The 13,477-nt window shown below is 50.4% G+C and overlaps 1 protein-coding gene and 1 long non-coding RNA gene across 5 annotated transcripts in view; one reads left to right on the forward strand and one right to left on the reverse strand.

Annotated features, from left to right (window-relative positions):
* Positions 1 to 12,664, forward strand: part of AMOTL1 (angiomotin like 1) — a 73,657-nt gene extending 60,993 nt beyond the window's left edge. For all 4 annotated transcript variants that reach the window (XM_068669475.1, XM_068669482.1, XM_068669491.1 and 1 more), the window contains 6 exons: positions 1,378 to 1,527; positions 4,275 to 4,465; positions 5,534 to 5,659; positions 7,537 to 7,763; positions 8,431 to 8,694; positions 10,022 to 12,664. In XM_068669475.1, coding sequence (XP_068525576.1) covers positions 1,378 to 1,527; positions 4,275 to 4,465; positions 5,534 to 5,659; positions 7,537 to 7,763; positions 8,431 to 8,694; positions 10,022 to 10,125 — 1,062 coding nt within the window. In that variant the 3' untranslated portion in view covers positions 10,126 to 12,664. The remainder of the gene's footprint in view (positions 1 to 1,377; positions 1,528 to 4,274; positions 4,466 to 5,533; positions 5,660 to 7,536; positions 7,764 to 8,430; positions 8,695 to 10,021) is intronic.
* LOC137849669 (uncharacterized) lies at positions 8,964 to 9,630 on the reverse strand. The gene is made up of 3 exons (XR_011092024.1): positions 9,551 to 9,630; positions 9,327 to 9,432; positions 8,964 to 9,046 (listed from the first exon to the last, which is right to left on the reverse strand). It is a non-coding gene; the product is annotated as an uncharacterized lncRNA (long non-coding RNA).
* Positions 12,665 to 13,477: the final 813 nt, after the last annotated feature.

Consider the following 13,477-nt stretch of genomic DNA (forward strand, 5'->3'; position numbering starts at 1 on the left):
TATGAATGTGGGAACTGTCTTGTTGCATATCTCCAACTGAATTGATTACTGGGGCAGTAAATGTGTGCATGGCCTCACCCCCATACACGGAGGGACGCTTACACATAAATTTGTGAACCCTGGGCTTTGAAGGGCTGCTGCAAGGCCCAGTTCTGGCTGCCATGGTACAGCTGGGCTCTCCAGCACCGGGCAGGACACACGGATGAGGTCTGCTGCCGAGGAGGGACTGGGGGAGCCCAGTTCAGCTCTCAGATCCATGCTCACACAGCTGGCAGGTGATGCAGGCACCTTCCTATTTGCAAAATAGCACGTTCACTAAGAAATCACCGCCGTGTCTGTCTCGCAAAGCTGGGAGCTCCCGAGGAATGTAATCTCCCTGCTGCTGCCAGAGGCCAGTGGGGATTATAATCTCATTAATTTTCGTGGTGATCCCCAGGAGCTGTGAGCATTAGCCTGGATTACAGCGGGGCTAAGGAGGTCACGCTGCAGGTTGTTGGCTCTGGCTGGGGAGCCTGAGGTTTGCTTTGACCGAGCTTTTCTTCTGCTGTGAACGATTTCACTTCATCTGGGACATCGGCGGATTTAGGATGGTGGGAGAGTTTTAAGAAAATTTAAGTACTTAAAAAAGAGGTCGGCACCAGAATATCTTCTTGGCTCTGGCCTAGCCAGCTTCTAGTTCATGTCTAGCATTTGATATTCCAAGTGGGTCCCCAGCACTGATGAGGGTTGATGCATTTTTCTGCCTCCTGTTTTGCTTCTGAAAAGCCTCAGGTCTCAAACAGGTGCTCAAATAAATGAGAAAAAGGAGACCAGAAGCCCTAAAGAGCATCATGGTGATCACTGCAATGACCTTGAGCACCCTTATTATCCCCCAGACTTTAGATAGGGTCTGACTGGAGGTGCCAATGCTCATCTGATGCAGCATTCAAACAAATTCACCCTCCCTCTCCAAGTTAGGGGTTTAAGCCAAGCCTCAAGCCTGAAGCTCTAAAACCTCAAAACTTTCAGTCTCAGTGACAAAATTCATGATTCAGAATTCCAAAGGCTGGAGGAGAAGGCACGAACCTGCGTTTCCCAAGGCTGGGACCTCAGCCCATGGGGTGAGCAGACTGACCCCACTGCTCCTGCTGCCAGATTTTGGCTTGTTTTCAGGACGGGCTTTGACACCCCATGAGGTCCTTAAGGTCCCTTCCAACCCAAACCATCCTGCGATGCCTCCTAGCTGGGGTGACCCGTGTGCTTTCCCAAAACACGTCCCACACGGTGCCTCTTGCTCCGAAACACTCGGGGGGCTGCTCGTGGGCAAACGCGCGGGGTCCTGGCTGCGGGACGGGGGTTGCCCCATCCCCTGGAGCTGCTGACCCCCTGTCCCCGCAGCTGCGCAGGAAGCAGGCCTACGTGGAGAAGGTGGAGAAGCTGCAGCAGGCGCTGACGCAGCTGCAGGCGGCCTGCGAGAAGAGGGAGCAGATGGAGCGGCGGCTGCGCACGCGCCTGGAGCGGGAGCTGGACTCGCTGCGGATGCAGCAGGTGAGGATGGGGAGCTGGCAGCCCTGCCGGGACTCGCCTTGACCTAGGCTTCAGGTCGTTGGGCAGTTCACCAAACTGCTCCCTTTTAACCCCAGGTGTTCAGTGGTTGGTTTGTTAACGCTGCTGTGGGGCTGCTGGATGTGGCCAAGTCCTGCTGGCTTGGCCAAATCCCTGCCCACCTTTTGTCCCCGCTCCCCCTGCCTGCTGGGGGATGATGTCCTCAGAGGTTTCTCTCCAGAAATAGCAGGTTGTGCAACATCAGGTCCGCACTGAAGGAGGAGAGGAAAGTTGTGATACCTCCAGGCAGGAGATCTAGCCCATGGTCTTTGGGAAATCTATTGAAAAAGCAAAGTGGGATGAAGTGGGGTTAGGTGGGAGCAACTCTGTGGTTCCAGAGACCTCTGTCCACAGCAGATCTGGAGACAAATGGTGCCATCATCAACAATAAATTAATTAGATCTGAGTCTAGTCCAGAATGGGCTAGAAATGCAGGCTTGTATTTCTTTTTATGTCCCCTTGTTGTTTTTTATTTTGACAGCCTGTGACCTCAGAGGTATAGGGTTAGAGGTATTTATAGGGGTTAAAGGTTACGGAGGCATTAAGCTTGTATTTTATGCAGGTATCCCTTTGGGTGGGCACCTCAGTTCTTACACTCTCCCCCATCCCCAAGCCCCAAGTCCATTCAGCTGTGTCAAGGCGTGGGGAGGGGAAGCACCAGGAGGTCACGGGGAGGATTTCCAGGTTACGGCCAGCCCCACCTGCCAAATCCACGAGTACTGGCTGCAGCAGAGATGTGAGCAGATGCACTACATATATCAAACCACCGCCTGGGGAAAAGCAGCAACACAAGCAAGGCACGATGCTGCCGTAACTCCTGAAGGGCTCACTCCTGTCTCTGTCAAGAAACGTATCTGCCGCAGCCACCCTGCCTTATTTATGAGCTACGAGTGAAGAGCGAGGCAGCTGTTACAGAGAGCTCACGGTGCCAGAAAGCAGAGGGGCTGACCCTGCCAGCAGGACGCAGCTGGGAATAGCTCCGTGGGCAGGCAGTGATCTGCAGAGTCAGGGTGCCTGGACCTGAAACCCTCCCCTTTGCAGCCGGCATCCCCGGGGCAGGGCAGCCCCAGCACCCCTCGCTTTAATCCACAGCAAGGCTCTTGCTGGGAACGCTTCCCTCCGTCCTGGCTCTCCCTTGCTGCCGTGTCAGTGCTCTGCATCTTTCTCATCCCCTCCAGCCTCCTCGCCTGCTCTTCTCCTTTTTAGAAATCACACGGGGGTATAATGTGCTGACACTGGTGTAAAGATCATTTGAGAAAATACGTTTAAAATTCAAGTGAGGGTAAAACTAGAACTAGAAAAGGCTTTGCTTTCTGGGCTGGAACAGAAGGACAAATTGATAGATTAATTGGGATGGACTCTCACCTAAGTCTTTGCCATAGTCTTTCAGGCTATGTCTGCTTATTTTGCCTCCCAAAAATTCTAACTTACCGATTCCTTCATAGGTTTTTTTTAGAACTGCAATTAGCAACTGCATTTTAGGTTGCCATAGTTCCCAAACGCCTGCACCCATCCCCTTTAGGAAGTTTTAAGAAGAAAGGTTCTTAGATTTCACCTCTCACATCAGCGTCGAGGGGGAGGCGTTGGGGCATTTTTTACTTTTATGTTTTATGCTTTTTGCTTTATGAGCCACAACGCTGCAACAAACCACGTTGCTTCAAAACACCCCAACTTTTTAGTTCAGAGCTGTCTGCTCTGAGCTGTCAGAGTTATATCTGCTGCAGCCCCTGCTCTGCTGGGACGGCATGTGCCAGGGACCTGCTTCACCAGTGGAAAATCCTGGTGGGGCACAGCTGCAAAGCTGCTGCTCCTGAGACACAGTTTCCCCTCTAGCACAGTATTGTGCACCATGGAGAGTGTAGATGTGCAGGGTTGGTGAGCTGCATTCAGCATCCCCCGGGAGCCACCTCGCAGCCTCTGGGGATCTCCTGCCCAGCCGGGTGGGAAGTCACCTGCTGCCCACACAGAGCACCTCCTGAGGGCACCTTAGAGCCGAAATGTGCCCGGAGAGACAGGCATGAATCCGCGCCGGGGGTATTTTCCCAGCTGCTGTTGTAACTCGCATTCTCTGTTGTGCTGTAGCTAGGTTACACGCCACCTTTTTCTGTTATATTTTCACACCTAAACCCTCTGGTAATAACTGCCTCCCCATGCCGAGCACCACCCAGCCCTGTGATGAAGCCCCAGTGAGAAGAATATCCTCTAAAGCTTTATTGCTTCTTTTATTGCTTCTTTTATTGCTTCTTTTTCCTACCTTTTCCCTTGGCCGGGGGCATCCCACAAGACCCACGTGTATGCAGGGGGCAGCCAAGCCCCTGCAGCTGGCACCTGAGAGGTGGGTGCTGGTGTTTGCACACCAGGTCAGGCTCCGATACCAACCCTGGGGCTTAGCCTGGGATTCCCCCGACCCTTTTAGCACAGCTGAGCCCAGTTTGACACCACAGCTCTTAGGGGCATGGCAGTCCCCTCATGTAGCACCGGCCTCATTTTGAGGGGACGGCCAGGGTGTCCCGGTGCCAGGAACTCCAGACGGGGCCGTTTACACCTCTGTGGTTGCAACCCTTTGTCTCCGAAATTTGCAGTGGGACGGGGAGCCCTCTTTAACTCTTGGGCTGTGTGCTGTGGGAAAAAAGGGTCTGGTACCTCCTGTACTCGTCAGGGTGAGTATCCGTGGCTGTTTTTCCCGGCAGAGGCAGGGAAGCTACCAGGCAAACAGCCTCCCGGAGCACAACGCCCCGGCGCTGATGGAGCTGGTGCGGGAGAAGGAGGAGCGGATCCTGGCTCTGGAAGCCGACATGACCAAGTGGGAGCAGAAGTACCTGGAGGAGAGCACCATCAGGCACTTCGCCATGAACGCCGCAGCCACGGCTGCGACGGAGAGGTGAGATGTCCTTAACGGGAACGGGCAGTTCTCTGTTTGCAGCAGAAAACAAGGGAGGGGTGTTTTCTCCAAGCTGGGTTTTGCTTTGCCTTCCCCTGAGAGGCTCTGGCAAGGTGAATGTATCCATCCCTGGCGGTACGCCTGTGAAATGCAGCAGGATTTACCCTTCTGGCCATATCCAAAAGTTTATCATTAAGCTTCAAATGAAAGAGGTTCTCCTAATATCGAAACTAAACCTCTTGGCTGCAGATTACGCCGATTTATTCTTGTCCTTCTCAGGTGTACATGATGAACAACAGATCACTGGTGACCTCGTAACAGCCTCGTACATAGTGCAAGACACATATCCCCTCGTGTGTCTTCCCTGGCCTGAGCTAAGCTCCCTTCCTTCAGCCATGTAGTAAACCCCTTCCCTTTCCCAGTGCTTTCGTCTGGGTTGTCTCCAGGTTGTCTGTCTGCACGCACGGTGTCCCAAAGCACACAACATATTGCAGCAAGGCCTCCAGCAATGAGGGGATCGGGATAATTAACCTCTCGCCAAGTTTCTTCAGAGCCAAATCCCCTGAATACATCCCAGGAAGAGACTTGCCTTTCTAAATGTGATTGAGTGCATGTCCCGGTATGATAGTTCCTCTTGCTCTCCAGTCTAGACAGCAATTCCTGTGCTATTTTTCACCTTCCTACCATTTTGCTTCTCATTTGCGATGCGGTCTTGGAGACTTGGGACCATTTCCCCAGTGAGTGAGTCCCCTCGATGTCCAACCCTGTCCTCCAGGATGGTGTTTCAGGTGTTTCACCCCATGGGGGCCACCCATGATTTTCGCCTGCTCTCTGTTCCACCGATCCCAATTATGAATGGCATTAATGACCTCAGCCAAGAGTAGACCATGGCAAGACAACCAGGCAGCCATCCGGTTTGATAACCAACCCTTACTAGCTCGCTCTCCAAACACGGGATTGGGGTTTTTTTCTTTGCAAGCACCAAGCTGTCTTGCAGAAGCCGCCCTCGTGGCTGCAGGACCCGACCCCGTGGTCCTCCCCCCTCACCGTGTCTCACCGCTTTGCCAGGGACGCCTCGGCCCCGAGCCACTCACGCAACGGCAGCTACGGCGAGAGCGCGCTGGAGGTGCGGGGCTGGCAGGAGGAGGAGGAGATCGTGCAGGCCAACCGGCGGTGCCAGGACATGGAGTACACGTAAGGGGGCTCGCCGTGGGGTTGGGGATGGGGTCACCCCGCCTGGCTGCAGCTGGGGGTTGAGGAAATAGGGCAGGATGCCCTCGGGTTCCTGCATGCACACCCAGGAAGGATGGGCTTAGCTCCGCTATGATTTAGGCTCCTCAGCATAAAGGCAGTGATTAAATAGTTGCTGTCCTTAGATATTTCCCCCCCCTGACTGCAGTTAAGCCTTCTTTGTGCCAAAAATGACCTTCTTGACAAACGGAGGCAGTTCCCATATTAAAATGGGTTGGCCTGGGAGGAAGCTAAATGCTTGCTTAATCTCGTCAAAAATCCCCCTCTGGAAACGAGCAGGTCTGGTTGTAAAAGCTGAAGTTGTAATCCCACTCCTACATAATCAGCAACACAAGCATCTGCGTTTTCCTTCCTCTTCACTCCTTCGGAAGTCGCCTGCTTGTTTCTCGATGCTCTGTTTCACACATCCGAGCAGGGGGATGTTCACACTGGCATTTAGGAACAAGCCTGCAGGATTTAGCACCAAAAGCACTGCTAAAAAAGCTGTTTTCCAGTAGTAGAAGGTATCAAGTAAACTTTTTGGGATACAGGCAATCAGCAAGAGTAACATTCCTTGGCACAGACACTTCCCCATTTTCAGCACGCAAATAGGCATGTGGCTACATACTCAGCACCATTTATAATTCTTTGCTTTTTTTTTTTCTGGTGAAAAGTGGCCTTTTGATCAGTAAAAATCCCTTGGGAATGGCTGTGCATTTCCCTGGGTTTTTTAATGAAAAATTACTTAAAATCTGTTCTTCATTTTTGGCTTTGCCGCAGAATGACAAGTCTGCAGACGATTTTATAAAGCAGAATATTTGTTGCTTGTGGAAAATGTAAATGATTGTTTTTACTGGGTTTATTTTATGTTTTCCACTCACACATGCAAGCTAATCCTGCTTCCAGTGAAGCAATGGAATTTTGCCATTGGCTTCATTAAAGATAGATTAGGATCTGGTGTTTTCATTGCAAATTAGACATCTGATTGTGAAAGCTAAAGCCAACGTTAAGTTGCTGTCTATCTCCCTTTATGTATATGCTTTCCAGACATGGCATTTTACCTTTCACTGCTTCACAAAATGGAGCTGCGTTTGCTTTCGCAGTAAAGATACAGTCCTTTGACTATCATATTTTATACGTACAAGTTTTTTGTTTTGTTTTTAATGTAGTTTCAGGCCCTTCCAGTATGATTTGGTGTTAATAATGCCCGGAGAAAAGTCTCAGATAATCATTTTCGTGTGTTTTGAGAGTCTTTAGGTCTGTATTAGAAAAGCACAGGGAGCTTTGCTCGGCTCTGCACACCGCAGGCAGATGGTTTCTGCAGAGTTTAGTGGAAAGAAGGAGCCCAGCCCAGCTGTTACAGGCACCAAAGGGAACTTTTTCAGTCGCTTCGGCAGCAGCAGAGCTTTACTGCAGCTGCCAACAGGCCCGAATTATGAGGTTAACTCAGGATTTTAATTCAGATAATACTTACTCAGGCAAACCCCTCCCTGTGGCAGCCCGCCAAGCACGGGATTCCAGATTTGACAGCAATGGGGGAATGTTGCTTGTGTTTTTGTATTATGTCAGTGGAGGTAGCAGTCCGCAGAGCAGTCGGGATATTGCTCTCATTGCTGCTGCTGTGGTAAAGCCACAGCAGTAGGTGGGTTCGTTTAACCCATCATTAGCCCTCAGAGGACCTGGTGGGAGCTGCCTTGTCCATGTCACTCACTGAGTGACTTGGAGATGACAGAGCGGCAGGGCACGTCCCTACAGACTGGTCCTGCTCCCTTAGGGTGCCAACTACTGCCTGTATTATCTCATTGTCCATCCCCGTAAGCAGAGCATTCATATTTTGGCAGAATAAAGAATCTCCACGCAAAAATAATCGAGAAGGATGCCATGATCAAGGTCCTTCAGCAGCGCTCACGGAAGGATCCCGGAAAAGTCGACAGCGCCAGCCTGCGACCTGCTCGGTCCGTGCCCTCCATCGCTGCTGCCACGGGCACACATTCGCGCCAGACCTCGCTGACCAGCAACCAGATAGCTGAGGAGAAGAAGGAGGAGAAGATCTGGAAGGGAAGCATAGGTGAGTGTCGTTTTGGGTAAGCTTTGGCTCATTCATCGCTTCGTGGTAATCCTTCTGCCTGAGTTTCGCAGGAGTGCCCGTGGCTGTGGCGCTGTCCTTGTGCCAAAGTCGAAACCTAGCCCATTTTTAACCTTGCTTCATATCTTAACTGTATTTTTAATCATATTAAGCTGTTCTGCACTGATTATAGAAAGTCATGGTCTGGGGAAAGACTCCTAGACACAAGCAGATGATGTCTGAAACTTTCTGGAAGACCAGAAAAAAAGTTTTGATTAAAGCCAAACAAGGGGGTGAGCATCCCTTTGGGTGGGAGTTCATGATGGGATGTGGCAGCTGAGTGGGGAAACAAGTGCAGTGGTTTGGGGCCACGTGGGATGGGGGTGCAGAGGGATGCCTGGGATGGGGGCACAGCTGGGCCTGGTGTGCAGAAGGGGATGTAGGACAGGGCACTGCTCCCCAAAGGCTGTGATTGCAGAAAAAGCACGTCTGGCCTGGGAAAGTACTGTGTGGGTGTCAGGAAAAAAGAGTATCATGCAGTGTCCAAGGGAAAAAATAAGCAGAGAGGGCTGGAGGCATGTCCAGACCAGCACCTTGTAGCTGTGGGGTGGGACGTGGGGACAGCACTTGAATCTGGGCCGGGATGTGACTGAGCTGGGTGTGTTTTCAGGGCTGCTCCTGGGGAAGGAGCACCACGACCACCCGCCGGGCCCCTCGCTGCCTCCCCCGCTGCCCTCCTTGTCGTGCACACCGGTGCCAGCAGCCTCCCACGCGAAGACGGGCAGCAAAGACAACAGCACCCAGACCGACAAAAGCGCCGAGCTCTTCTGGCCCGCCACCGCCTCCTTCCCTGGCCGGGGCCGGCTGGGCACCACCCCGACACACAGCCCTGCACCACGGCCCCCGGGGACACGGCCAGCGGGTGAGAAACTGGGTGAGTGCTGCTGGACCCCCCCACGGGGCAGCAGGGACGTGCACATTCCCCGAGACACCCCGGTGTTGATGGAGGAAAAATTAAAGGGAGGGGAGTTTCCAGCGCTGCCCAGTCTGGCGTGGCAGAGTTCAGTCTCTGGCGGCTTTTATAAGGTTCTGCTCATCTGTGGCAGGCAGAGGTTCTGACAAATGTAGTTAATTACGCATGCTGCCGGAGATGAAAATCAATCATGGACGAGCTCACAGGGTTTCACACCTGAAAACACTCCGTACCTGTTCACGCAGTCAGCCCCGTCTCGTTTTTCAGCTTCAGCCATTGTTCGTGAGAGCACCACTGAGGTTTTGAAGGAAGCCTGGGGGGAAAATGCAAGGAGAAGACAGAGAATGTCTTGTTGTTTGGTTGGTTTTGGTGAAGAAATATGATTTTAATTATTTTTGAAAAATGGAAACTGCTGGTTTGCGACCACAGCAAGGGGAAACATTTATTTTACAAATGCTGTTTTGAACAAGCCATTTTCCTACATATTTATCTGTTCTCAAAAACATGTCTCCCCCCCTAGGAACTACACATATATCACTGGTAGAGCTAAATACCTCTAATTACTTGAAACTCTGGATTAGTGTGTTTCATACCATTCAGACTGGAGTTTGTTCCCAGGAAGCCATAAATCAGCCTTTCAAGCTTTTCTCTGTTTTAAGAAATGAGAGTCCTTCTTGCTGAAGCTGACAATGCCGTGAACTGTGATGATAAAAATAAATAGCTGACAAAATGTATCGTAGATTATCATAATTGGCCATATACGTGTACTTAGCCTGTTTCACTGGTAAAACAATATATTTTAGATTAAAACACCCACCTGATTATTTGTGTACTGCCTTCACGTTGTTTCAAACTCCCGAATTTTGTACCTGAAGCGGAACAGGAATGCAGACGTGCAGAGTTAGCACGGATCAGATAATAAGTAATAAGCTGCTGAAGTGATGCAGACTCTCCACAGATGCCTGCTTCTCTCTAGGGACATACATAAACACTTTTTAAAGGGTGCTTTTGTCTGTTTCTCTTAAATGCCATTTTTATGCCTACCTTGGGGTCTGTGCACACCGACAAACCTGCTGTTATCAGTGATACTCCACCACTGTGCAGGGAATTCAGGATTACATATTCTGGGCCTCCTGAGCAAATTTGGCTTTCAGTCTTTAGGACATATAGTTGTGCCCCAAGCCTTTCACTCCATTGTCCCCCCAAGAATGGTTTTCTATTTGCTTCAAACAATTTGCTGTTGAATTTGAGCTGAGGACTGACCCTGTTTCCCTTGTTTCCACTGCAGAGAACTCCAGCCATGGGAAGCCGCCCGACAGCAAAGGCAGGGTGAGCAGCTTGCTCCACAAGCCTGAGTTTCCGGACACAGACATGATGGAAGTCCTCATCTGAGCAGAGGATGGCGTCTCTGGGGTGTCATGGGCATACCTCCAGGCCCGAGGATGTTGTCGGTGTGCCAACCTTACAAACGAACTGGGAGAATTTGAAGAAGGATGGAGAAAGTTTGTGCCTGAAGTGAAGCTTGGGTCTGCTACGTTGAGACTTGGGACTGGGTGAGAAGTAAAGAGCACTGAAGAGGAGAGATGAAATGAATGTCTGGGACTTTCTGAGCAGAAAGGGACATGGAAAACTGCAGGTGGCTTGAGAAGGTGATCATCGAGGAAAGAGGAAACTGCATTTTCTGGTGTAAAGAGAAGGGAGCTAAGTTACAGACTGGGTGCACGGGGCCGTTCTGGTTTACTGCCTCTGCAACCAGGACAGGAGCAAAATCTTGGCTCTTCTGGGGCCATACGAGTTTCTGAAAATAACAGGAGAAACTTGCATCTTCCTCAGTATTGGTTCATTTCTTAAAAGTATTCACTGCTGAGTTTTAGTGAAGCGTTGGTCTGTAGATGTGCACGGCAGGTTCTTGTAAGTATTCGTTTGAAGTGGTGTGGTGTGGTTTTCCTGGACATGCAGGTCAGGTGCCTCGCTCCTGGCTGGACAAATGTTACTCTTGGAGCTGGATTGCAGTGCAAATATTCGGGTCTTGCAAACTCAGAGCTTGCTAAGGCTTCTTTTTTTGGTAGGAGCAGTTGTTTGCTGGAATTTCCATGGAGGATGAAGGTGGGGGAGGACAGGAGCTCCTTCAGCAGGGGCTGAAGCAATCCCTTCTGTAACAGCGGGAAGCATCACCCGTTCTGTGTGCTGAGCTGCAGTCTCTTTCACCTTGTTTCTCCCAGGACAATTGCTCCTTTTCAGCTCAGTCCCTGATTTCTCTAAGAGGTGGCAACTGCCTGTAAGACAGCCAGCTCACCGGCAGTGTTACTCATAACACGTTTTGCTTCCTATATTGCAAATGCCGACAGGGAAATGTTCCTCTTTGAGGTATTTTGATGTTGCTTTTTCTCTTCCTAAATCTTCCAATGACATTAGGAAGAATTTGGGAAAAGGGTGATGGGATTTGGTGTGAAGCTGCCTGAAGTGGAGAAGCGATGGGTGCTCATGTGGCTGGAAGTGGCCGTGTGCTCAGGACCAGCTCGAGGTCATCCCTTCCTGTAGGCATCAAAACGGAGTGAACGCACTCCTGTGAACACACCAGGCACTTTAAACGCTGCTTTTGCTGAAAACTGAAGTCCTTGCAAGCTCAAAGCCGGCAGGTGCTAGAGCCCTGCGCTCAATGCTGCGTGGCTGAGAGAGACCATTATTTAAAAACAAAATCTCTGTGCTAAAGCTATGCACTTACTCGTGTGTGTACCTAGAGTTAGACGTCCGTCGGTGTCGCTGAGTTTTGCACTTGTTTAGCTGCAGTAGTGCTAAGTAGGCTGTGTAAAGAGAATCGTGTGTTCCGAGTATTACCAGCTCTGCAAAACCAAATGTGTAAAACCCTTTGAAGATGTTACGCTGCTTAATATATGCCTTGTAAAATAATTTTATTTTTTTTTCTCTGAAGTTAATTTAAATGTTGTAAACGTTTGCATAAAAGCCGGGTCTGTGTGTGGCTGTGGCTGGCTGCAGGCTCCAGCACCCCCCAACCCACTGCGGTCACCCTCCCGCAAGGGAGCTGGGCAGGAGGGTGACAGAGCAAAGGAACAGGAGTTAAACAGTAGTGAGTATTTCCCCATCTTTCTCCGAGAAAGGAGGATACCCAGCTGCTTGGAAGTCCCTCAGCGTTGTATGACTGGCTGTATTATTTCTTTTGATGATGCTATTTAATGATTCCTGTCCAGGCAGACAGCTGGGGGTCCGGCAGGAGCAGCGTGCGTGATGTGTTTCGTAGCGGTGCAGCTCTGCTTCTCAAAGTCAGCTAGAACATCACACTCCTCCTCCTCCTCGTGGAGACAACGGGCCCTCCAGTTCTGGGTGTCCAAAGGTGCGTTTCCAACTGGTGCTGCTCCCACATACGTGTTCACATAGGGGAAACCATCTATTACAAGCACAATGCGGGCAAATTTTTCAGATTCACAGCTCAGATAAACATATAGGTTCCTTCTCCTCAACTTAACTGACCTCAGGAGATTTCAGCTTTTCTGGAGGGAAGGTCTGAAGGTGCAGGGGTCCCCCCCGCAGCCCGAGCACTGGCAGGACTTGCATGGAGCACGGCTGCCACGAACCAGCCCCTCTCAGCAGAGCGGTGCAGCTCTGTCTGTACTGGTTCTCCCAGCTCCTTGACCTGTGTGGTGTTTTGAGAAACCGTGCTGTAGCCATTCCAGGTGACGTCGGTGACTAGTTGTAAAATACTGTCGTTTTTTATTGTTGGTTGTATAGAGAAGTTGGTGTACAGCGTTGTACAGCTGGAGGGTTATTTGTACATAGGTGGGTAAGCGAAGAACGTTATGTGTCACCCACAGCAAATATTGATATTGTTGGTCAGCCAAAGATTTCTTATTCTTTGCTGTTGAAACTTGTGCCTTAATATTGTATATAATAAATGTATAAACACGTTTCTTTCCTCGTTTCTCCAGTGTGAGTATGTTCAGTCCCTGGGAGGATTCTTTAAACAATTTTCTGAGCTTTTCACACACTGTGCTAAGATGAAGAAGTCATCCTTCATTGACCTTAGGCTGTATCTCCTGTGTTTTTCACAGCTGCTAATGAAAGGCCCCACGGTAGGTGCCATCAGTTAGAAGGTGTGGGCATGAAATCAGTGAGTCTGTAAAGCAGAGAGCTTTGCCAAGCTGCAAGAGCAGGATTTTAGCAAGATCATCTTTATCTGAAGGAAATCAGGCTGAAAAGCTAACAGGACACTTTGGTGAGCATCACAAGTTACTTTAGCCCTATATCCCGTTAAGCATAGCACTCCCATCGAGATATATATAAACATATTTATCCTTGTGGGTCTGAGACTTCTTTATTTGGCTCAAAGTGACTGAGATACCTGAATACCATGTGGCTATCGGTATTCTTGAATTACTAGGATGTCCTCAGTAAGGAGTAAAGATCATGTCCCATTTCAAGCTGTTGTATGGACGAGGGGAAGGCTCAGACCTTGTGGAAATTTTGCACCCATGTTTGCTTATGGAACTGAAAGACGAGTGAGTGAGATCTGCTCAGCACGCTCTCACATGCTCTTGACAGTGTCTGTCAGAAAATTCCTGAATCGGGTCCCGCCAAGCTGCTGGCACGACAGGCACGAATGCCACTGAGGGCATCGCTCCCCTCTGGGCTCTGCCTGCCCCAGCTCCCTCCCCAAAACCCTGCACAAAAGCAAAGCAACCTGCCCCAAGCAGGAGTGTGTCGGCAAGGCCCAGGGGGTTTGCAGGAG

This window comes from Anas acuta, chromosome 1, assembly GCF_963932015.1.
Source record: "Anas acuta chromosome 1, bAnaAcu1.1, whole genome shotgun sequence".
Lineage (NCBI taxonomy): Eukaryota > Metazoa > Chordata > Aves > Anseriformes > Anatidae > Anas > Anas acuta.